Raw genomic sequence first — 25136 nt, forward strand, 5'->3', positions numbered from 1 at the left:
GTCTGCATTATTCATTATTTAATACACATTTTGGAACCTGCAGAGTTCTGGAAATGCTCTTTGTTCATTTAGAATCGTGGTATCAAAAAGGGTGAAAGCAAACAAATAAACAAACAAAACACAGCTTCAAATAAACTACTACTAAACCACATTTGCAATGTAAAGACAGACAACTCATTAGAATCCCAATAGAACTGGCCAACATTTCACAAATATCAAAACAATATTGTATATAAACAAAGACAAAGTAACTGAAATTTGCTTTAAGGGACAAAATTATCATAACTAGGCAGAGTTTATTACAAGAGACACCTAAAACACACCCACGATACCACTGCTCAGGTGAACCCACACCATATCTGAGAATAAACATGGGTGAGAAGAACTTCTAAACCTAAGCCTAAGCTTGGTTTGGACAAAGCCTCTTCCTTAACAGCCACATCATCCAAGAGTCCAGGGCTCCAAACTTTTACATGTTTTCACTTTCTACAGAATAGTAACTTTAATACTTTTACAGCATTTAGCAGACGCTCTTATCCAGAGCGTCTTACAAGAAGTGCTTTGTCAATCTAGAGAAAGTATCTTTACTAGTTACCAAGAGCTTAGAGAAAAAGACGGTCCTGAGCTCAGATACTGCTAGAAACAAAATGTCACTGTAGATACCGAGAGAAAAAGGAACAGAGCTGAACACAGAACTCTGTGGCATTCAATGCAATACAATATAATAAAATACAGTAAACTACAATACACAGTGCAATACAATAAAATATAATATATAAATGCAGCTTATAATTCAATGCTCATTTAAATGTTGTGTAAAGAGATGTGTCTTCAGTCTGCGTAATACATATAATATATTCTACAAGGATCAGAAGTTCAAATTGTTCATTCTAATGACCGAATGAAGAAATAAGGATTCATTCACTTTGTTTTCTAGTCTATGCTTTTTAATTGAATGAAACTGAAACACTACAAATTGCAACTATTAAATAGCTTTACTGACAAATATTCAAATATTCAATTAGAAAAAAACATTACTTTTTAATATCTGAATAAGATTTTTTTTAGACTTATTGTCGGACTAATTCCACTGTAAAATGGCTTGTCAGTTGAACCTAAAAAATAACTTCATGAAGTAACAAGTAGTTAAACTAGTTTAATTCAACTCAAAAAATGACACTGAAAGAATCATTCATTTAAAGCACTTAAGTAGGTTGATAAAAAACTAGTTCATTCATTTACTTGTTACCACATTTAAGTATTTAGTTTCTCTATGGAAACTGTCAGTTTCAGATTAGGTTCCAATGATGTTTCTGAATTATACCTGTTAAATAGCCCTAATAAAAGTATTACACGCATGTCATTTTGATGTTCTGAGATATATTTAAGGTATGGCTTGCTTTTAGCCACAAACAACACAAGTGGTTATTTGAGTGCCTCTACACTTAAGAAACTCCTTTTCCACTGAATAAGGCAGAGTTTTCACAGACTTGTCAATCTGCACAGGATTATTTATCCTGGGGTTATTTCTATGGCTCGTTTTATAGCAGGTAACAGGCTACAAAAGCTTCACCGACACAGGAGTGTCACCTCACCTCCTCAGGTAAAACTAATCCTGTCTGAAAAGTGCTTTAGAGAAATGTAGCAATTTTAATCAATGTTTATTTTTTCATCAATTGAGTAATCAAGTTCAACCAAGTACTCACAAGAATGATTATGAGCTACAGTTTATGTGGAACAGAAACCGAATGACCTTAACCTGGTGTAAGGCACGACCACAGGCCTGCGCTTTTTAAGCGGACACTGCAGCCAAACAAGTGGAGAAACAGTCAGATGGGTGGGACTGCGGATTTTATGGGCTCGTTCAGACATGTGGCTACAGAACAGTCCACACAACAGAGAGGATTGTCTCTCTATCACATATACATACAGCACAAAGACGATGTCGACATAACCCTCTGTATACCTACTAACAGTACCTGATCATGATTAATTATTAAGCACCTTCAGGTTGCGACTCCTGGTAACTATATGGATGGTGAGGGAATAAAGAATATTCGGTCTTCTGTTTGGGTCTTGCACCTGTTTGGTGCTGAATGAATGTAATTTGACAACTAAGAACTAAAAATCATATTTGGCAATTCACAGTTGATAACTTACCATCCCTGTAATACTAATATACTCTGTAAAACTGACAGCAATCACTAAAGCACTAAGTAAAACAAACTACTGGAGTCCAGTTTATTTTAAGTTTTAAGTGATACTTTTTTTGATCCCACAACCGGGAAAATTCCACCTCCGCATTTAACCCATCCGTGAAGTGAATCACCACATACACACTAGTGAACACACACACCCTATCCATGGCGCCCAGGGAGCAGTTGGGGGTTAGGTGTCTTGCTCAAGGACACCTCAGTCATGGACTGTCGGCCCTGGGGATCGAACCGGCAACCTTCCGGTCACAGGGCCAGATCCCTAACCTCCAGCCCACGACTGCCTCACTTATGGGACATAATGACATGGGTCAAAATGGTTATGACCACATAACCATTTTGAACATTTAAGCATGTCAAATTATTTCAGATAATCGATATTATCAGGTTTCAAAATTTTTAACCTGTTAAATTGGTACCTGTGACCACATCTTCACACTGCTTTTTTTTTTTTTCAGCCAATTTTTAGCCATACTGATCACCCCATGTCAGTCATCTCATGAATGGAGATGTGGGAAATAAGCAGCCACTCGTATTCTTTTCCATTTACAGAATGACTCCTGGTGACTATATGGACGGTGTTTATAAAGAATATTCTGTCTTCTGTTTGGGTCTTGCACCTGTTTAGTGCTGTAAAACACCCTGACCTCAGAGAAAGTGAGGAAGGTCTCCATAAGGTGGTCCTGGGTTTATGGTTGTGCATGAATATGATGCTGTGGGACTATATTATAGCAGCAATGTAGATTGGAGGTTCTGAGCACAAGCTAAACAACTGACATTTAGTCTTGAATGCTGGCCTTGGTGATTAATCATGAACAACAACTACTAAAATCAAGCATCTTTTGACATCGATATTACATGTTTGAGTATTTTTTTGGTAAAAAGATTAAGCCATTCTGTTCCTCAATCAGGTCTTAGCAACAATGTCATGAACTGTAAAAGAAAAAACGCAACTTCAGCTCATCAGGTGGCAATAAGTACCTTTCCACCTGCTAGATGAAGAGGAAGAAGTCTAGCCATAAAGTCACAAAAGAAAGGTAATTAAGAATTGATTTCAATATTATGAAATAATGCTCAGTCTTTTTTTTAACATGAGTTTCAGGAAAAAATTCAGAACAAAAGAAGACTGAAAATAAATTTGAATACATATTTATTTGAATATATAAGTCACTTATACAAGCCACTTTATGGATTATACCAGAGTAAGCCTTTCATTTTTTTTAACTATTCAGACTGAAAACTTATTAACACATTATCATCTATATTAAAAGATACAGGCAAATTAATACTTAAGATTTTTTTTAAATCATCAGGTCAGACATAAGGCATTGTGACTGACCTGTTGAGGAAGGTCTCTGTGAGGTTGTGCTTGGCAGTGGGTGGAGTCTCCTGATGCTGGACTCCTCCCTCCAGCAGCATCTGCTGATAGAGCTGTCTCTGCTGCTGCTTCTGCTCCAGATGCTGCTGTACTCTCAAACGCTGCCTGTAGTACTCCTGATACTGCTCTGTGGAGTCCCGCAGCTACAGACACAGAGAGAGAAGTGCTAAAGCAGTTCTGCAGTTCACTTGAGACATTCATGTAAATACACCCGTGTCACATTTAACGTGAGACAAATATATTAAAACCAAAACAAAAGGGTGCAAAATAAGAGAAGTGACAGAACCCTTGTTAGTTTTTTTCTCTGGAATTCAGAAATGATCATTATCTTGCTGAGTTGTGGAAAAAAAATCACCTCATCTTACGTAGTGTTCCTCAGTCTTGTTTTTTGCAAAACAGCACAAAAACTCCTCTTTAATCATTCAGCAAACCCAGAGACAGTAACCCTAAATAACTATTCATACCAAGTACCAGTTTTCTGAAAGGAAAAATAAACAGATGTATATTATAACCTTTCATAACCTTCGCACCAAATAAATTTATTTACTTTTTGCTGTTTTTTACCATTCTGTGAACTCAGAAATAAGACAGAAGAGGTTAGCCAACCTGATTCCTCAAGTAATAGCGACAATTCATTTATCTTTTTGTTTTTTTACTGCACCAGGTATTCACATGTCACTGCAACCTGAAGATCTCATTTTTCCCTTTTAATATGTTTTTAATGTTTTCAGGTGAAATGCACGTTTCTACAGTAACATAAGGCACAGCATACTAAAATTAGGAGAAAACGGCTAAGTAGAAGAAGAAACTGAAAAACACAAAGATGATAACGATAAAAACTCATTTCATGTTTTAGTCTAAAAAAAGGCTATAAATCTCAGGAAAGGCTTTTTGGGATGAGGCATTTTTGTTTGCAAATTATTTGAATGTCATCAAACAATCAAAGCTAGCACTGACATCAATCGTGGAAAAATGAAAAACGTGAGAAACATGCAACAGATAGGTGGTACTTGTGATTGACATCTACATTCTAAATGAGACTCATGATGTCACGCTTGCATTGTTGACTGATGAGCAAGCATTAGATTTGAGATACACAAACAACACTGGAAGGCACTGTGTTTGCATGTTACTATTTATATGAATTAAGAGTTTTTTGCTGTTTGAGTTGAAATTTGACAACTAAGAACTAAAAATCATATTTGGCAATTCACAGTTGACAACCGACAATCTCTGTAATACAAAAGTAGAACTGACAGTAATCACTAAAGCATTAAATAAAACAAACTACTGTAGTCCAGTTTACTTTATGATCACATAACCATTTTTGACCATTTGAGCATGTAAAATTATTTCAGATAATTGATATCAGTTTTCAAAATTTTTACCCTGTTAAATTGGTGTCTGTAACCACATCTTCATACTGCTTGGTCTTAGCCATTTTTAAGCCATATTGATCACCCCTACCCACATCAGTCATCTCACAAATGGAGATGTGGGAAATAAGCAGCCACTCTCATTCTTTTACATTTATCAACACACAGTGACACACCTGCCAACTGCAGCCTGGAAACAGCCCACTGTGAGCTCCAGTGGGAGAAATATAGGAGGCAGCATTTATCACCCAGCCCAATTCTGCATTGGAGTTATGAAGCAGACAGTCCACAATACACACACACACACACTTACACACACACACACACACACACACACACACACACACACACACACACACACACAAACCAGCAAGTGGACACATCTGCACACTTCACACTGAGAGTGGTGCCCCTGACAACAGCACAGCAAACAAATACATAAACACGCTGCATATGTAATCAGCCAAATAAGTAAGTATTGTCACTGTTGGAACAAAAGCTTTTTTTTTTTTTTAGATAAATGGAAAAATGTCAGCTGCTGTTCACACAGTGTCAAAATTTCATGATAAACAAACCAGTAGAAAGAGTCCAAAATGATAGATTCAAATGTAAGTTAACTTGGCAGAATTTTAGAAAGAGAAATATACAGCTGCTCTAGCGTAATACCCAGTCACTTTAGCTTGCGCGTAAAAATGCGTAAATATCACCGCAGATCTTAGCCTGTGTTTGCTAAGCTCATCTAAAGTGTAAAGCATTTCTGCAGCCGTAATGAGAGCAGCAGAAGTAGTGAGAGGAAATCGAGCACAGCAGCGTTAATGTTAACAGCTGATCAGAGGAAAGTGGATGCTGTAAGCTGCCAGACACGATCAACAATTCTACAAAGCTATACTAATAATAAATGTCAGTATGTTACAGATGTGTGAAATACCAGTCTATCTGAGCATAACATTTACTGCCAATCGATAAATGCCAAATTCAGGAATTTCATGCCATTACCTCATTTCTCTCTGATGGAGTTGGGGCATCCTGACCAGGGGAGGGGACTGGGCGAGAATTCTGAGGCCCTGTTGAACTCATCATTTTATCAGAGGGAGTTTCAGTTCTGGAGCTGCAACACAAACAGAAAAAGCACATTACTCGGTCTCTCTGTATTTTTCACATACCTATTATTAAAGTAATTGCTATAAGGCAATAAGAGACCAATCATAATTCATATTTTCTCTCACACAATCCCATCCACACCCACACACACGCTGTTATTATAATTACAGCATAAAAATTGTGTGCCCATCTCTGCCTCTCTCACACACAAACAGGAAACGCAAATTTCACAATATATACACAATATGATTCCTCTGTGATACAGAATTAGAAAAAAATGCTAATTAAATGCATAGATTTCTTATTTATGTATGTATGTTATGTATGTGATAGAGCTGGCTGACATAAGTCCACTGCCAAGGAGATGTTGTTAAATACATCACTGAGAAGGTAGAGCTCTAGCTTATTTTAGTTTGGAGCAGAAAGAGTGGAAACACATTTCTCTAAAAAATAACATGTTAGAAAACTGGCTTGTACTAAAAAGCCCAGCGACTTCAAATTTGGCAGTCATAGGAAGCTCCCTTTGCCTTAAGTCAGTTTGTGAAATTTCTGCCCTGCTAGATCTGCCCTGGTCAACTGTAAGTGCTCCTATTGTGAAATCAGCAACGAAGCAACAAACCACACAAACTCACAGAGCAGGGACATCAAGTGCTGAAGCACATAGCTCATTGAAGCAAATAGCTTTTGACTCAATGGAAAAAAATCCATAGCCACATTTCAAAATCATGTTGAAAGCCTCCCCAGAAGAGTGCAGGCTGTTATAGCTACAAAAGGGGGCCCAAATCCATGTTGATGCCCGCAGTTTTGGAATGAGTTGTCCGACAAGCTCACATAGGTGTGATGGTCAGGCGTCCACATACTTCTGAAAATATCAACACTCCTTATCATATCATTAACTTCTCTTGCTTGCATGGGCTGCATAACCAAAACATTACCTCTCGGGTGACTCCTCGAAGATGCTGTGGCACTGTGACTCCTCCATCATTAGACTGCGGCTCAGGTTCTGCCCACCAGGGTACTGGAAGTTAGCGAATGAGTGTGACATGGGTGAAGCCTTGCTTGCGTCTGTGGTTCCGCCCCCTCCTCTCTTCTCCAGGCCTGATAGGCCATAAGAGAGGCCATCCAGTGCTGGGTTGAGCGAGCGAGACATGTAGGTGTCGGCTGACTGTGGGCGGCGAAGGGGAGAGGCTGGGTAGGGTGACAATTTGCTGATTAGCGGGGTCAACAGGTCAGCGTAGGCTGCTTTGGCTGGCTTGACCAGGCGGTCTGTGTGGATGTTGAGGATTTTCTGCTCGAAGGCGCAGGAGAAGACACTGGGGGAAAGGTTTTGTAGCCAGGAGAGCAGACTGAGGTCCAGATCGTCGCAGCCGTTTCCACACAGCATGTCAATTCCCAGCAGAACTTCAGCTTCTGTGATTTCCTCACCCGTGGCTTTGCTCTGGCAAAACTCCACGCAGCACTCATACAGGAGACCCTTGATTAGTAACTGGAAGAGGCGATTGCCGCTAGCCTTAAAGCCAGCCTCACTCAGTTTGCGGTCAGCCGGGATGAACTCTGCCACCATGGCACAGGCTTCCTCGAAGCACTGGACACGTGCCGTGCTGGGGTTCCAGTCCTTGAACTCAGCATGGTTGGTCAGTCGGGGCAGGGTCAGGAGCAGGCACAGCTTACTATAGTCCTCCTTAGAGGGGCAGAACTCCTCCAGAGCGTGGAGGCATTTTACAGCTTCCTGCATGGTGAACTCCAGCTGTTTGGGTATAAAGCAAAGAGACAGAGTGGTAAAGTGAGGGAGAGCAAGAGAAAGAGGGTAAACACAAAATGAATTTTAAACTTTATAGAGCTAGAGCTGGGCGATATGGCCAAAAATGTTATCATGACAAACAAAATTAATATAATTCGATATTGATACATATCGCGATAAGTGTCAAATTATAATTTCTTTCAAGTTTAAAGGCTGATTTTTGTGCCTGGGTGGTTAATTGTTGTTTCAAACTATCCTTTATGGTCAGAACATGACAAACACTTGCCAAACAGTGGGACAAAAATTTGTCATGGGACAGTGGAAGAAAGTTTCTGGTGAGCTGTTTTTATCAACTGGAAAAGCACAGTCACAGTTTTTGCAATAGTCATAATTTAAGAAAGAAAATATTATTTTTAGAAGTCTGATGACAAGTGCTAGGCTATCCCGTTACAAATGCTAAATAAGTGGCCAACAACAGTGCTAAACTGTTTAGTTTCTCAACAATGTCAACTTAGTACGAACAGTAAACATTAGCTGGCTCGATACAACAATAACAGATCCCACTGCCTTTCGGCCATCAGTCTTACCACATCCCTGTCAGAGCATATCACAGTATTCAAACACCAGCTACAGACTACTGGATTTCTCTATTCTATCGTAGTAGTTTGAGGGTGAACCGCAATATATCAACACCAGTCCATACTTTTAGGTATGTTTAAATTGACAGTGGTGTGTCTTGTTTGATCTATAGTATCATCAATTCATCGTGCTGTGTGAATGACGGAGTGCTGCTTCAAATTAGCCAGCTGCTAGAAACAGCTAGCCTGGAAAGACAGCGCTCTCTCACTTTCCAATGCCTCACAGCTTCCTCAGTTTACTTTTGTTTAAATCAGGGCTGTAACTTGCATGAACTTCCTTCTTTCTTTCACTTTCATTGCTTGGGAATGCACTAATACTAAAATGACTTTTAGAGCGCTGTAACAGCGATTTAATTGTGAGTATGAGACATGATTTAACGCTGCTAAAGCTTGTTAGGATGTGAGGAAAGAGGTGAGTTCACTGTAGGACAGTAATGTTACAGTTACGCCACTGATGTCGTCACTCACACTCAGTAACAGGACAACAGATAGCCGGTTGCTCCACTCAAACAGCGAATGTGCAACTCCACGTTTCAGCCATTGCTAAAGTATATCTGGCGACCTTTTTTACTCACCACCCCCCCTCTCTAATAATTTTGAAAAACTTAGAAGTGTGCCCTCTGCTGATGACAGCACAGAAGTGTCGCTTTCCTTGCAGTAGAAAACGCCACCAGCGAGTGTGAGAATGGTGTATTATATTGAAAATGTATCAAACATGTCTTATTGCTCGATCAAGGAAAAGTCATATTGCAATAATTATTGTTATTGTTTTGTCACCCAGCCCTATATAGAATTTAGCTTTATGCTGTCTACAGACAACAAGCTTTGCCATTACATCAGACAGAAGTGAATCAGAGTGACAGTTCAGTGGTATAAATTCTACAGGCAGCAGTACTCACATGCTGCGGCTCATCCTCAGCTGACATGGCATTGTTCACACACAGTGCTTCCAGAAATTTCTGCTTCAGGACAATGTAGCGGAACCTAGGAGTGGGCAATATGGCAATAAATACAACAATATTTAGTAAGATTTAACTGACAAAAATAGAGCCTGCAGTGCCTCTTCTAAAAAACTATAATAACAGTAGTAAATATAAAACCATGGTGATTTTTCTATTAATTATGCTTAATCTGTAATGAAACATGTCAGTAGTCAATACTGATGATATCCTCTCAGAAAAGGGCATTGTGACATATGATAACCATAAAATCCAGTCATGTCACTCAGCCTCCGAGGAAAAGACATAAAATTAAAAGCCATTGGAAAAATGTTCCAGTACCTGATCCTGTTACAATTACAAATTAGGGATCAGCACAAACTGGCTATGGATTCTAGTCTGCATCTGGATTTGAGCATGCGGTATTTAATCAGAAGACATGCTGAGAACCCTGAGAGAAGACAGAACTTACCTTTTCTTATCAAACTTGTCCATGCACTCCAGAGGCTGAATGAACTGCAGTACCTCATCCCACTGTCCATCGAGAATAAGCTGCCTGAGACAGAGAGAGAGAGAGAAAGAGAGAGGGACAGACAGATAGTTAGAGTGAGAGAAAAGGCAAGGGACAGAGCAGACAGATCGCCTCTTATTAACTCGGTATTCAGAAAGTACTGTGTGTGTATGCAGATGCATGTTATTTATCGGCAGATATGTACATGAAAAATACTGGATATCAGCATCAGCCTACAAATACTATATTACTGCATCCTTTCACCCACACCAAGTGTAGAGCTGAGCAATATGGCAAAAATATAATATCACAATACTTCAAGAAGATTTCAACATACACAATATGTCACAATGTATTATTTCTGACCTACGTTGAGCCGAAAGATACTAAATACTAGTATAAATACTAGTAAAGACAAAATACTAAAAACTATTCATGCAATGATACATATTCAGCATTTCTGCAGCACCAAATCCAATTAAATAGGACTAATTATGCTTTATTTGTAACAAAACATAGTTGGTTAGTGTTCTGTAGGTACTGGCAACACCTAAATGCACTTACACACTCAGTAAAGCACACTGTGACACTGTGATGTTATTTATAACAATAATGATAAATATTGTCATATTGCCAGGCCCTACCTATACGTGTGTTCCTTGGAGAGAAAATTCCCAATAATTTTGCATTGTTCAATGTGCTCCACTCATCACTACAGTCTGTCACCCAATTACAAATGAAGCAGCTAAGGGTCAGTAGGTCTAATAAGTGTCTAAAATGGAAGCGCCAGATGAAACACTCTAGAGTCTAGGGTCTGCTCTCAGCTCTAATCCGTCCTTTCTGCACTTCCAGCCTAGCGACAGTCTCAGGACGGCAGCATGAATGGGTACTATTGTAAAAGTGCTGGCCCTCAACACACACAACAACAGTGGGTGAGACCCACACTGTCTCCAGTCCCACTCACGTAAACAAATAACAATGTGTGAATCAGGCCTCCTTCAAATTAAAAGTCCTCCTTCACATCTCCTCCCACCGCCTGCCATTGCTGATGAAGAAAAAGCTTCACAACTAAGGCTACTCCTTCTTTTTGGAAACTGAAGTACTATTGAGAAGGGATTAGTTATTCATGGGGAAGCGGGATGATGCCACTTTACCACAGGACATCTGTAATGTTTATGACCGACTAGCACAGGATTAAAAATTTGTATGATTAGCTACTGGAGTTATGCAACACCTTCACCGTTGTTCCATTTAGCCTAAACATCTGTCTTGCTGTCTTAAGGGAAAGCAGTGTCTCATTTGCATTTTCATTATCTTGGGAATTCAGAGCCAACAATTGATCAAACATTTTTATATAATTTTTACATTTTAATGTTCTCAGTTGCACATCTGAGGAGGACAATACACTCTGGCTTGATTTTAGCCACCGAGAACACAAGTAAGTGCCTCTGTACTTAAGAAACTTCTTTTCCATGAAATACAAATTGAATGAATTCTGTCTAACTATTGAGTGATGCAATGCGCTGCTACAGAACATTACAGTACAGAAACTAATCTGTATATGTAGCCTATATGTAGCAAACAGTCTATTACCACAGACAGCACCTGTTTTCTGTAATCAGTTAGTTTAAAGACATTTTCTTTTTTTTCCACACAGTAAGAAAAAACAGATCATAATTACTGTGCATGGTACTCAACTGTACAACACAGATGGTGCAGATAAACATGGGGTTTATACCGTGTTTGGAAAAAATTGAATTATTCTTTTAAGAGGCTCATAAATCTCCAGTGTGCAAGTGAGAAGAGATGAGTTTAGATGTCTTGAGTGTAAGTCAGACCTGAGGAAGAGCATGTCATCTGAGTAGAGACCATTTATCACTCCACTTTCCTTCTCCAGCGCTAGCATGCTGATGTGCAGCTTCCGTGAGTTCAGGAAGTCCAGCATCACCTTAATGATCTCCACCTCCTTCACATTAATGGTCTCCTCTGCTGTCATGGTGGTGGGCTGTTATGAAGAAAGAGGGAGAGAAAGTGAAGAAACCTACTAGAAAGAATGGATGGAGCATTAAAGAGACAGAGAGAAGAGAGAACAGAATGACAGACAGAAAGAGAGCAATGTGAGGAAAAAGAGAACAGAGTGAAAGAACAATAAATAAAGAAAAGAGAGATTGAAAGATAAATAGAGTGATGGAAAAGAAAATAAAGTGGATGGAGAACAGAGTAAGAGAGAAAGAAAACAGAATAAGACAGCAACACTGACAGAGAAAGAGAGAACAGCAGAACCGGGAAATAGAGATACACAGACAAATAGACAGACATTTAAATAAATAGACAAACAGCCAGATAAAAATACAGACAGACAACCAGATAGATAGGTAGATAGATAATTAAAGATATATGTACTCATATAGAAACAGACAGACAACCAGATAGACAGACACACAGATATATAAACAATAGACAGACAGACAGACAACCAGACAGACGGACAGACAGATAGACAGATAAAGGTATTAGCATTTGTGTAGACAGACAGATATACAGATAGATAGACAACCAGGTACGCAGATAGTCAGACAGATAGATAAACAAATAGATGGGCAGACAGGCAACCAGAAAGATATAGACAAACAGACAGAGAGACAGACAGACAAAAGAAAGTCTGGAAGCATTAAAGGCTTCAGACTGAGACTGCTCAGCAGACCTTCTCTATACTACAGTATAGCCACACCTGTACAGCTGTTAGCCTCAGTCATCTAACAACACTTCTGTGTGAGAGCTGTAAAGCCTGTTAAAGAGGAACTCCACCTATTTTTCAAAAGTTTATTTAATCTTTGCATAATTGAATCTTTAGGATGTAAAGAAAGTCATTCAGAGTGGTCCGATGTGTAACAGGGTCAGAACTGCCCATGGTGGTGATAAGAAGCAGATGTTTGAATAGTTTAACACTTCTAAAACCTTGCTCCAACAACACTGCTACACAAAATACACAATACACAATACACTAAAACATGGCTTTATGACGGTTTTTGAGAAAGTCTTAGCCTAAAACATAGTGGCAAAGAGGTACATGCAAGGATTTGGAAGGCAGAATTATAGATATATAGTCCCAAACTAAAATAAGAAAACTTAACTGTTCAGAATTTTAAAAATGGGAAACAGATAAATGCTCAAATGTCCGCTGGACTCAAAAATATCAAAAGGTGATAAGTTGAAAAATAACAGCAGCCAGCAAATGAGAAATAAGAAAGCAATATATTCACATGTTTATTAACGGTTTATTAACTTTAGGAGTCTAAGTTTTCTTGTATTGTACTTGTGATTAAGTTGATCTATTGTCTTAAGACGTGCTACCTTTGCAAGACTAGTTTAACGCTATAGTTTTTCAACTTAGGATTACATCTCACAGTAATGTAAGCAAAGGCAATTTAATATTTGGAATGATGAATGTTCAGGCTTCTTGTCCCAGTATTTAAATGTGATTCTCACTCAAACAGAAGCAATCTGGGTTTCACAATCATTAGATTAGTCGTTTATTCGGACAAACAGACGATATGTTAACCGATTACAGATGTAATCATCAGCTGAACTCCTAGAGCAAATAAATCTTACGAGGCAGGTTATGTTTCTCTATGTTTGTTATGGGGCGGCACGGCTCTAAGATTCCATCACATTTAGTCTATCGCAAATGACTGATCCGTATAATCAAGTAAACAGCCGGCATAACGCCCAATAAAACGAAACCGGGCTGCATCTGAGAAGAAAAACGAAGCCCCCCTAAAAATGCAGCCAACCCCCAGCTTTTCATAAACCAAGTGGGCCGGAGTGTCCCACCCAGCTGAGCTGCTAGCATCCGGAGCCTTTGCTTACTCACGCTTTCCCACCGCCTGCCTGCCTGCCTGCAGCTACCAGAAGCCCAGCCTGCCTGTTACGGCTCTGTAACGGTGCATTCTCCTCCATAACATGTACCAGCTCAGAACGAGCCTTGTAAGCACAAGCTGGCCCGCTACAGTCACCCGAGAAATCCTGGCGACGAGCGACGACATCCCTCCAAATCCGCTGTGGCAGATTTAGATCAGTGAGTGGAGGATGGCTAACTAGCGATAAGCTAACTAAGCGGCATGAAGACAGACAGCGCTCGCTGGCTGCAGCCCAGCCTCGCCTCTACAGAGAGCGGAGGAATAACGGCGCTCAGCGGGGATTTAGAGCTCACCTGATAACGTCTACATATACACAAAGCACAGAGGTCCTCTCGGAGGTCGTGCTGTCACACGCCGTCCTGTAGTTTTCCTTTGGCTAATCTTTGCTCGCTCTTTCTCCCTCTTGTTGTCTCGCCTCTCCGCGCCGTTACCTCCCAGCTCTGGTTGTCAGGCGAACGTTTCCTCCGCCGAGCTCGACCAATCAGGGCCGAGTGCAGAGCGGCGTCGCTTCGAGCAGAAGCCCCGCCCACACAGGGCTGAGAAGTCTTCTATTAGTTCCCACGTCCCCTCAGCTCACTTTAGAGAGACACTCCGGACAACATCGACCGCAAACGTCCTCACAGCCTCTGAAGTGAGATTTTCTGGTTTAAAGCCAAAGATGATCCCCTTCTAATGCTGTGTCTTGAAAGTGGAGGTACATTTGGAAAGACCCAAGTGCTCTGAGGTGGATGGGGTGGTCTGTTTGAAATGAGTTTTGCTAGTTTTAAACATAATTATACCTTTAATAAGGACGTTTGACCACCATCAGCAGCAATGCTAGCACCATTTATTGGCCTTGGCATCAGCGACTATTAGTCAGGATTATTTAAGTATGGAGCCCCTAAGGTGACATGGTGATTATTTCTTTAATAAAGTGTGTCCATGAATTACTACATTACAGCAGCATTATTCATTATAGTAATTCATGGCCTAAATGTATTTGTTTGTAGCTAGACCTTGTTAAACAACAAGCACTGTCACCTGAGGGGCTCCATTATTTAATAAGGTGGGACTGAATTATGTTTCTATAGTAATTTGTGGACTCAATGAAGTAAATTGTGACCTCATTATAGTAATTCATGACCTTTATTCTATTTATCTGTGGCCACAGTATATTAATTCATGCCCTCCATATAGTAAATTGTGGGCTCAATATAGTTATCTGTGGTCTCACTATAGTAAATAGTTGTCTCGTGTCCCTTACAATGAAAGAGTTTGTTGTTGTTGTTGTTGTTGCTGTGCCTTTAAGACTGAAACATGTAAACGAGCTCTGTTTTGACTGGCTGCTTTGTATTGTACCTTGTTCAGAAGCAGTCTGGGCTGAAAGGCGTATTTATCGCTGCTGTCGAAAGAAAACCTCATATCTCCATTTCTGTCGTTTTTCAGTTTTTGACATAATTTGATGCCTGTTACTCTGCATTATGTGTAAATTTCATGATGAGTGAACTAAAAGAAACGGCCCAAAATCACTTGGGAAAAAATCTGGTAAAAAAAGTAAAGTGATATACACTCACCAGCCACTTTATTAGGTACACCTTGCTAGTAAAAGGTTGGACCCCCTTTTGCCTTCAGAACTGCCTCAATTCTTCATGGCATACTTTCAACAAGGTGTTGGAAATGTTCCTCAGAGATTTTGGTTGGTTCTTTTAGTTGCTGTTGCCTTTCTATCATCTTGAACCAGTCTGCCGGTTCTCCTCTGACCTCTCACATCAACAAGGCATTTTCGTCCACACAACTGCTGCTCACTGGATATTTCCTCTTTTTCTGACCGTTCTCTGTAAACCCTAGAGATGGTTGTGTGTGAAAATCCCAGGAGATCAGCAGTTTCTGAAATACTCAGACCAGCCCGTCTGGCACCAACAACCACGCCACGCTCAAAGTCACTTAAATAACCTTTCTTCCCCATTCTGATGCTCGGTCTGCACTTCAGCAAGTTGTCTTGACCATCTCTACATGCCTAAATGCATTGAGTTGCAGCCATGTGATTGGCTAATTAGCTATTTGTGTTAACAAGCAATTGAACTGGGGTACCTAATAAAGTGGCCAGTGAGTGTATATACGTTAGAACAGCGATATATATACGTTGGCTTCATGACATCACACGAGTAAACAGTTCCTTTTGAAACTTCAACACTGTTAACATACACTCTTAAATTAGATGGTTCTTCAAGGGTTCTTTAGTAAACTGTTCTTTATAGAACCATGACACTCAAAGAACTCTTGCAGGATTAAATGGTTCTTTGTATGGTGAAATGGTTCTTCAGATTGATGGAGAATGTGCTTTAGAGGGTTCTATATAGAACCATTTTATGATGTGTAATAAACTCCTCAATAAAATGTTGTTTGTTGACAAAGGCTACTTGTTGCAAAACCTAAACTTCACCATTGGTTACGAAAAAAAAAAACTTTGACCAATTGCCTCAACAATTTGCATTATAATGTTAATAAAAACACATACGTATTTTCCAAATAACAATACTGTATAGGCCGTGGTGGGGTAGAAGTATTTTTTGGAGCACAGGCAACCTACAGAAGCCCATTCCTTTCTTTGATTTTTTTTATTCTCTATTTCTGGCCACAGAATGTAAAACTGTTGACTAATAATGGCTTATCATGCCAAAATAATTGCTTATGTTTTTGAAATTGAATAACTCATTATTTCAACATAGTATGTCAGTTTCTATTTAATAACTCAAAATCTTGAGAAAAGAAGTCAATAGTTTGAGAAAAAAAAATCATCATTTTAAGATAGTCTTTTAGATACTACGTTATTATTTTGAAATAAGAAGTCATTATTTTGAGTTATTACATCAACATTTTGACATGCTGCCATAAACAGAGGAGGAAAGAAAACAGGTGATTTTTTTTTCTCCCCTGGCATGAATGGGCTTTCATAGCAACCATCCAGCCCACGAAGTGCCATGTACAAATAAATCAAATCAATACTTTTTATGTGAGCTGTAGCTGACATTGGAACAGACGCATTTAATTCATTCATCTAAATTATTTATAAGCTTTTTCTTTTTAGAAAAACTTATGTTTACATCTTCATAGCACCAGCTTTGCTGCTTTAAAGTAAATAAAGAAGGTGCTAAGGTAAAAATAAATACTGTGCAATATTGACTGTTGATGATAACAGAGATTTAAGGAGTGTCCTGTTCCAGTGTAGAGATTTGCTCCTATGACAGAAATGAAAAGCAGATGTAAATAAGTAGATTAAAATATCTAGCAATCAGAAACCACAGTTTAGGAAAAATTAATCTATCAAAATAATCCCCACAAAATCCATAAATTAGTCTGTCTAGCCCTATTCTGTCTACTTTGACATCTGGAAATGAGTTTAATCCCTGGAATCACAAAGAATAAAAAAAGTCATTTTAAAAGCTCATTTTCATGGCATTTTCATCTTATTAATTCTAAATCCTAATCAATTTAGCAAGGCATTTATCAGGCAGGTAAAATGAACTAATTAACAAAACCATGTTACAATATTGTTGCATTACAGGGGAATTACACAAATTTTTAAAATTATCTTCATATCATTATGTAAACAAAGTCATTCAATGTGGAAAAACTTGCCAAGTTAGTATTGGTCACAGCGGTATTGATAGGAATCAGACGCCTGAAGAGTTTAATGCCTCTGAAAGTTGTTATACAAAATGGTTACAAATATGCCGCCCAATGTGTATGCCACACCAAACTCAACCTCGCTTTATGCACTCAGCTACAGTCAGGCTGGAATAGGAAAGGGTCTTCCCCAAAGTTGCCACAAAGTTGGAAGTAACTGTCTACAGTGTCTTTGTATGCTGCAGCATTAACAATACCCTGAATTAACAAAACCCTGAAACAACCCCAGACAATTATTCCTCCTATACCAAACTTTAATGTTGGCATTCAATGTCAGTGCTACATTTAAAGTGATAGATCTTCAATTTCAGCTATTCTACTGCCAGTGTTTGTCTTTGGAGATTGCATGGTTATGTGCTTGATTTTATAAAACTGTTATCAATGGGAATGGCCAGAACAATAAAATCAATAATTAGGAGGCTTGTCCACATACTTTTGGACATATAATGTACATACAGGGCAAAACAGTCCTTAAAGAAAACTTTTAAACCTAACACTGTTCTACCATTATCAACAATATCAGTCTGACAATGTGATCCACTCTGAATGACTTGATGGAATTTACATTTAATAATAATAATAATAATAATAATAATAATAATAATAGCACCACCAAAGCAATGTTTGGATGAAAATCTGTATTTGTGTAGGTCTAAAGGTTAACAGATATTCAGATAAGACCCGACATACAGCACATAGGCAATGATAAATACACACTGACGACAGGAGAGATGTAGTGAACTGAATGAAAGCAAATGTTCAGATGTTCAACACAGTTCTTTCATCGCACCGTAGCTTCTTCCACAGCCAACACTAGCAACATTTACCCATAACACATTGCAAGTTTAAAGCATTTCCTTGTTTATATGAAAAATATCATTAATATTCAATGGCTTTAAAAATATGCTTAACATGTAAAACTATATATATACAGCTTTTAATAAATCTGATGGATGAATTTCTTCAGCTAATAAAAATAAAAACATTTTTCAGTTCTTTTGAACCTGAAGAAAGAAAAAAAAAAAAAAGTGTTATCAGACAAAAAGCCTGTAAAAATGTAACAGCTCCTGGAAATGTCGTTTATACTTAATATGAATGAGCAGATTACTTAGCAACGATATAGGCAGCATCTATACGGAAGCATCGTAATATTATATTCAATATTTATACGCTCTGGTTTTAATACTAACTTGTCAATGTAAACTACTGCAACTGGCAGCTGAACTGCACTGTGTTCCTAAAAGAAGATCACCAGTATGTTTTAAACATACTCTGTACGTTAACGTTAACACTTGGGAGACTGTTACACAATCATGGCGAGGCTCACTTGAGTGATGTAGTGTTTCAGTCCAGCAGCTGAAACTGTCAGGTCCGTGCTGATTTCCTTAAAATGACGAAAGGCCACAGGACAACATGTAGAAGCCAGACAAAGGATTTCTGCTTTCAGCTCAACATGACAGCCATTATATACACACATACATACACTGCTCATACTCATATGCACCACTTTCAGGGAAATTAAGATATTTATCAAAATATAAATAAATTCATAGAGACAAAAATAACAATTCATAAACATGTGACCTTAAAACTGAAATTAGGCTACGTTCACATTTCAGTACATATTACATTATTCTGGTATTTTGCTCAGATCCAAACTGTCTTCTTGAGCGATCTAATACCAGTTTATAAGATTTTGTCAGGCAAGCAGCTCAAATTAGATTTTTTTGCATCTGAACAGCAAAAAAACATGAACAAAACATGCCACATTTGTAGGTGGTATCAAATCTGATTCAAATCTGATTTTGTTTTGTTTTTTTTTTTGACAAGAAAGTCAGTTGTGCATATTCACATATAACTGATTAAACAAGGAGAGCAGAAGCTTTTGGCAGATATTTAGGCAACATTTTTACTCTGTTGTGAATACATGTCTAACAGCCAGTTATCAGAGTTAGGTCTTTTCAGCTTTTTCCAACATGCGTCACAACTAATGTGAACAAATGCAACTACAGTCTGATTGTACAAAATCAGATTTGGTCGCTTGCAACTTGAAAACTGAACAGCTAGTCTATAAAGCCAGATACGAGTCTGATTTGCCCTGCAGTGTGAAGGAAGCCTAAGAGACCCATGTTTGTCTCTAGTGTGAATAATTGAGTCTGCATGTATGCATTTATTCATCATTAGCCCTTTTTTTAGTTGACACAGGATAAGGACATCAGTCATCTGTGCATCATCAATTCCAATCGGACTGTTTTCAGTACAGCCACATATCAGATACATAAATGATCTAGAAGCACACGTGAAAGTGGCACAAACCCAATTTTGAATCATCTTAATCTAACTTAATGTGACTTTGGCTTCATTCAGACTGCAGCTAAAAGTGGCTCTTATCTGATTTACTGCTCAAATATGATGTTGTTGCCTGCTGTTTGTTTGATTTAGAAAGCACCGTGTTTATATGTTTACAATGCCCAGGCTTGTCTCGCTCATCCTCCAAAACTAAAGATGTAAAGTGTAACTATAGTAACAGGCGTGTTGTTGATGTTGCCATGATGGGTCTGTTCCAGTTCACATGAAAATATGCTGAGGATTGAGATGGACTGACGGAAAAGATACAGATCGCATTACTTTATACTGCATATGCATCGGATTTCAGCACCACATTTGAAAGTGGCCCAAATCTGAATCGGAAACATCAGGTTCAATGTATTTTCTGCTGTTCACACTGATATACAAAATATATTTGAACGCATGAGAGAAAAAGATGAGATTTTTGATCAATACTACCTGCAGTGTGAATGCAGACGTTCATATATGGGTCTAGACTGGATTTGTGAGTCCATCCTAACAAGAACACTGAAAAAGCACTGAAGCCAAGGTGAATCAGGAATGGTTTGTGACATACTTCTGAGTGATATTAAGTGGTATTAGGGTGTCTGCACTAGGGTTTTCATTTGATCGTAGGTGGGGATGATATGAGTGATTGAAACTATTTGCCCAAGCCTTATGGTGCATGTTGATATAAGCAAAACGGATGGAAGATGATCCTAATCATGAACAGCTGAGAGCTGTTCAGAGCAAACACTGCTTGTGATAAAAGGCTTGAACTTCTGGTTTATTCGTTTGTTGTTGGTCATGACCTGCATGGTTTGATTCTTGCAAAGTTGATTAGGATGTGTCTTTTCAGGGCACAGAAATGGGTCACTTAAACATGGAAATGTTACCCGACAAGGCAAGAAAGATTGCATATGAGCAAAAAAAACTGAATTAAGATTTGTAATGTGAACGTAGCTCTGGTGTCTGAATTGTTTTCTTTGCCTAGACTACTCAAGCTGTTTAATGATGAAATGACATTGGCATTTCAATTTAGACCCAGGCTAGGCTTATTTCACATCTGAAAAATAGGCCTCAAGATGTCTTCTCTGTTGCTTCCGTGATGATGTGCACAAACCTCATTTAGCCCTAAATAAATTTCACTTGTTCATAAAACTCAAGAGTGCACTGCGGGTCATTAAAAAGCAGGCAAAAGTGTTGAAACAAGACAAGCGTAAGGCCACGAAAGTTTAAAGTGTTTAAAATAAGAACAAAGGTAAGCAATCTATGCTGCTTTTTTGTTTCTCAGGAACAAATGCTACAACCTTTATATTTGGCAAACGCACACATACACACACACAACACACACACACACACACACACACACACACACACACACACACACACACACACACACACACACACACACACACTACATGCAGACAGATGAACCATGTGTGCTACCAGCTAATATTGACGTTATGTTCGCTGCATGACATGGACCTCAAAATCCATCTTTTAATCTTGACATTCAAACTGTGCGTAACACTGGAATTCTATCGTAATCCTGCAATTCCCATCACTCTTGGAGGAATAAGCTAAACGGTGATGACGCAAAAGTGTCCGGAATCCTCATCGGAACTCCAGTGTGGTGTGCAGTGAGTGTCTGGCTGCTCTCTGTGGGACTCATTTGAGCAGTTTTTTGGGTGTACTTTGTTTCTTGTACTGCCAGAGGTGGCTGTAGATGGTGATGGCGTCGATGCTAGCTGACATGGTCTTGGCAGGGATGTGGCAGAACTGCTTCTTATCTGAGCTGTATTTGTACAAGTTCTCGATCATCTTGGGTGTGATGGCTTTCGGGCCGATGCCTGCCAGCTTGCTGATCTCCTGTGTCTCCGGGTAGTATGTGTAGAGCGCACGGAACTGGCAACCTGAATCCCGGAACAGGATCAGGAAGTTGTTAGATTCCGTCTTCTCCATTTCCTAGAAGATGAGAGAAAACAGTTCAGATCTTTCTAAAGGAATGACAGCAAGTCTCTCTGGCATTTGCACATCATGTGCCCAATGTCCCCATTAAAGGGAACTTCAGTGAATGTTTTCTAAACGTCTCCATAATTTATTGGTTAAGTCAGAGTGAGAAATGTTCATAGCGGTGATGATGGAAACATTTAATGCCTCTAAAAGCTACATTACTGAATGATACTACACACACCCTAACAGAAGAGTCAAATGAATCACGTGTGAATGAAACATCTGGTTTTCACTGATATCACTTCTGAAAAAAATTGTGATCATGTAAAAAAAAATTGCGATAACTTGTAAACGTGTGGTACTTCCACACTTAACATGCAAAATAAAATATATGTGACTTTTCTGTAATTGAATGGTTACAGATACACTGTCTGATGCCTGAGACATTGTTTTATGATAGTTCCAAGAAAAGCTTTTGGCCTAAAACATATATTTTTAAATCCATTCATGGTCCAAAGATACATGCAGGATGAAATATTTCACCATTATCAACGCTACATATCAAAACTCGACATGGTTCAATGGTGATTTTGTACAGCAGGTAAAATGACTAGACTGCATTGTAGATCTGGTCCCTGTTTTCTAATTGGAGTCAATAAGCTTGTCTAGAAAAAAGAATCTTACATGAGACCACTTTGACTGACTTTATCTTGAATTATGAAATTATCTTGAATTTATTGAATTATGAAAAATGAATATCAGTGGAATCCTCCTTCACAGGAATAAAATCAACACAATTTTCCTGTTACCATAATCACAGTCGATGAGCCAAGAGTCTCAAATTCTGCTTCTTTGTTTATACATTAAACCTATGAGGTTAATGTAGCTAGCTAATAAGTAATAACAGCTTATACTCCAGCAATTAGCACAGGTTTTCTTTCCGGCTACATTTGTGATCTTGATCTGTCTGACAGTTTTTTTTTCATGTTTGAGATGTTTCTTTGGTCATCTTCTTCTATGGTCTTCCATTCTGACAATGTTTTAGGGCCACTCCTAATAAAAATAAAAATAGTAGACTTCGACAATAAAGCTGTAATATTTAGAGAAAAAGTCACAAAATTTAGAGAATAAAGTCTTGATCTTGTTCTACTGGTGACAGCGAAGACGCAGAGCACGCCAGAGTTCCACTCACTCCTGTCTCCTTGTAGACTGATCATTCTGATTATCACCTCTCATTGTCTGGGAAACTACATGCCCTCTTTGAATGGCACGGAGATGTAGCAATCGATAGCTTGGTAGATGAACACTGCTTGCGATTCAGACAGTTTCCTCAGAGTCCATCTGGTTCATTTATGGGTGAAATCAATGTGAAAGTATCTACCAACTCCTCACCGCCCCTCATTGAACACGAGGAGGTGCTGCCTTCCTTTTGCAAAGCCTTTGGCCACAACATTGTGACTTTTCCTGGTATTTATGCCGTCATACTTCCATGGTCTATTGCTGAGCTCACCAGTGCATTTTTGCTTCTCAACAATTTTTGGTATTCTTAATAATGCCAGACAGGTGATATTTACACACCTTATAGTTTAGCTATGTTTCTCTGATTATTTCAGCTTCATAAGGGCCTACTTTTCATTGGCACTTATCTGGTACTCATGTTGAAAGACGACAGTAACAGACTCCAACATATAAAATAACACATCTAAAATCACCTATAAACTTGAGTTTTGATGGTGCATTTATTATTGATTTAAGATTCAATTTGACTCTCCAACAGTATAGTAGCCGGGTCCTTTCTCTTGATTGTGAACAGTGTAACTGCTAAAGGCTGTTTCATGCTTTCCGCATCAACAAGTTTGTATGAACCAGCTGTAATATCGGTTTATACCAGAAGTGGCAGAAAATTGGACAGGGCTTGACCAATACTGATCCACGAAATTTATACTGGGATCAGCTCTGATACAGATGTGGGCAACCCTAACATCTCTTTGAAGAGTGCTAATCTTTGTGGAAGTTTGAGTAAAAATTAAAGTCGTTTTTTTCTACTGTCATGTTTTCTGAGCACAGCGCTTGGTCTCTTGATGGCTGTGTCCCCAGAAAGCCCCCTACCCACTTATGGGAGGCCCTGGAAACAGGCAGTCTGTACTTTATGGTCTGTGCTTCGTTTAAAAACACATATGCATCTGCAATATTTCAGACAAACAGACATGAACGCTACACTGTGTGCATTCTGGACTGTGGAATAATGACCCTCAAAATGGTCCAGCACCTGTCTCACACATACTACCTCTGTGTAGAATAGAACTTACAACCATTTGTCACTGTGTTTGCACACTGTGAAATTAGACCGCTGCATTTAACCCATCTGTGCAGTGAAACACGCACATGTATGCTAGTGAACACACACACTAGGGGGCAGTGAGCACACTTGCCTGGAGCAGTGGGCAGCCCTATCCACAGCACCCAGGGAGCAACTGGGGGCTAGGTGCCTTGCTCAAGGGCACTTCAGTCATGGACTGTCAACCAAGGGGATCGAACCAGAAACCTTCCGGTCACAGGGCTGGTTCCCTAACCTCCAGCCCACAACTGCCCCACTTAAATGGTTTAAGTGGAGAGTCAGAGTGTTCACACAGTGAAATACAGCAAAATAAACCGAGAAGAACAGTGGAAACAGGTCTTAATGTACTGTTACTGTACAGCAGAGCTGTGGTTAGCTCCTGACCTCGAGTATCTTGTTCTTCTGTCCCTCGTTGACTTTGCCTGCCAGGCAGCAGTGGGCCAGAGCGTTTTGGATGATGTACTTGTTAGACTTGGCACTGGGTTCCTTGTAAAGTTTCGGCCCTATTTAGGAAGAGAGTAGATATCATCAATATTCTGTTGCATTCATGAATTAACATAAAATATTGCTGAATTAGAACTATATAATAAGCGTATTAGACATACACAAATATCATAAATGCTCAACTGCATACAAAGAAGGCTCTCTGTGAGTATGAAAAAGAATAGCAGGCTTTGTGTACCTGTGTATTCTGTGTTGGATGCTGCTGATGATGTTGTTGATTCATTCTCCCAGTTCTCCCCATTCCTGCTTACTGATGGACATGGTGACAACTGACCTTCTGCAGATTCTGGCCTGTGGTTGGACAGACAGATTTTCTTAAATACTGGATTATTTATTTAGTAGATATAAGGATTGGGAGCTGTTTGTAGCATTTCAGCTTAAACTTCACTACAACCGACACACAGCCAAACATACAGGAGCACTGTAAAAGTTAGCATGAATAAGGAGGCATCACATATGTCAGCATGTTAAAGCCAGAAATCTGAACTAGGTAAGCATGGAAAAGCCAGCGGCAAGTTAGCATGGCAA

The 25136-nt window shown here is 39.1% G+C and overlaps 2 protein-coding genes across 3 annotated transcripts in view; both read right to left on the minus strand.

Annotated features, from left to right (window-relative positions):
• The window catches only part of wdr47a (WD repeat domain 47a), a 36687-nt gene extending 22415 nt beyond the window's left edge, over positions 1-14272 (minus strand). The window contains exons 1-7 of the mRNA XM_017699163.2: positions 14110-14272; positions 11735-11901; positions 9858-9941; positions 9347-9431; positions 7004-7815; positions 5964-6075; positions 3553-3734 (exon numbers count right to left, since the gene is read on the minus strand). Of these exons, the coding sequence (XP_017554652.1) occupies positions 3553-3734; positions 5964-6075; positions 7004-7815; positions 9347-9431; positions 9858-9941; positions 11735-11892 (1433 nt within the window). The 5' untranslated portion in view covers positions 11893-11901; positions 14110-14272. The remainder of the gene's footprint in view (positions 1-3552; positions 3735-5963; positions 6076-7003; positions 7816-9346; positions 9432-9857; positions 9942-11734; positions 11902-14109) is intronic.
• Positions 14273-18105: 3833 nt separating this feature from the next.
• The window catches only part of camsap2b (calmodulin regulated spectrin-associated protein family, member 2b), a 112683-nt gene continuing 105652 nt past the window's right edge, over positions 18106-25136 (minus strand). For both annotated transcript variants that reach the window (XM_017699166.2, XM_017699165.2), the window contains 3 exons: positions 24787-24899; positions 24489-24607; positions 18106-21778 (listed from right to left, as the gene is read on the minus strand). In XM_017699166.2, the coding sequence (XP_017554655.1) occupies positions 21482-21778; positions 24489-24607; positions 24787-24899 (529 nt within the window). In that variant the 3' untranslated portion in view covers positions 18106-21481. The remainder of the gene's footprint in view (positions 21779-24488; positions 24608-24786; positions 24900-25136) is intronic.

Source organism: Pygocentrus nattereri, chromosome 19 (genome assembly GCF_015220715.1).
Source record: "Pygocentrus nattereri isolate fPygNat1 chromosome 19, fPygNat1.pri, whole genome shotgun sequence".
NCBI lineage: Eukaryota > Metazoa > Chordata > Actinopteri > Characiformes > Serrasalmidae > Pygocentrus > Pygocentrus nattereri.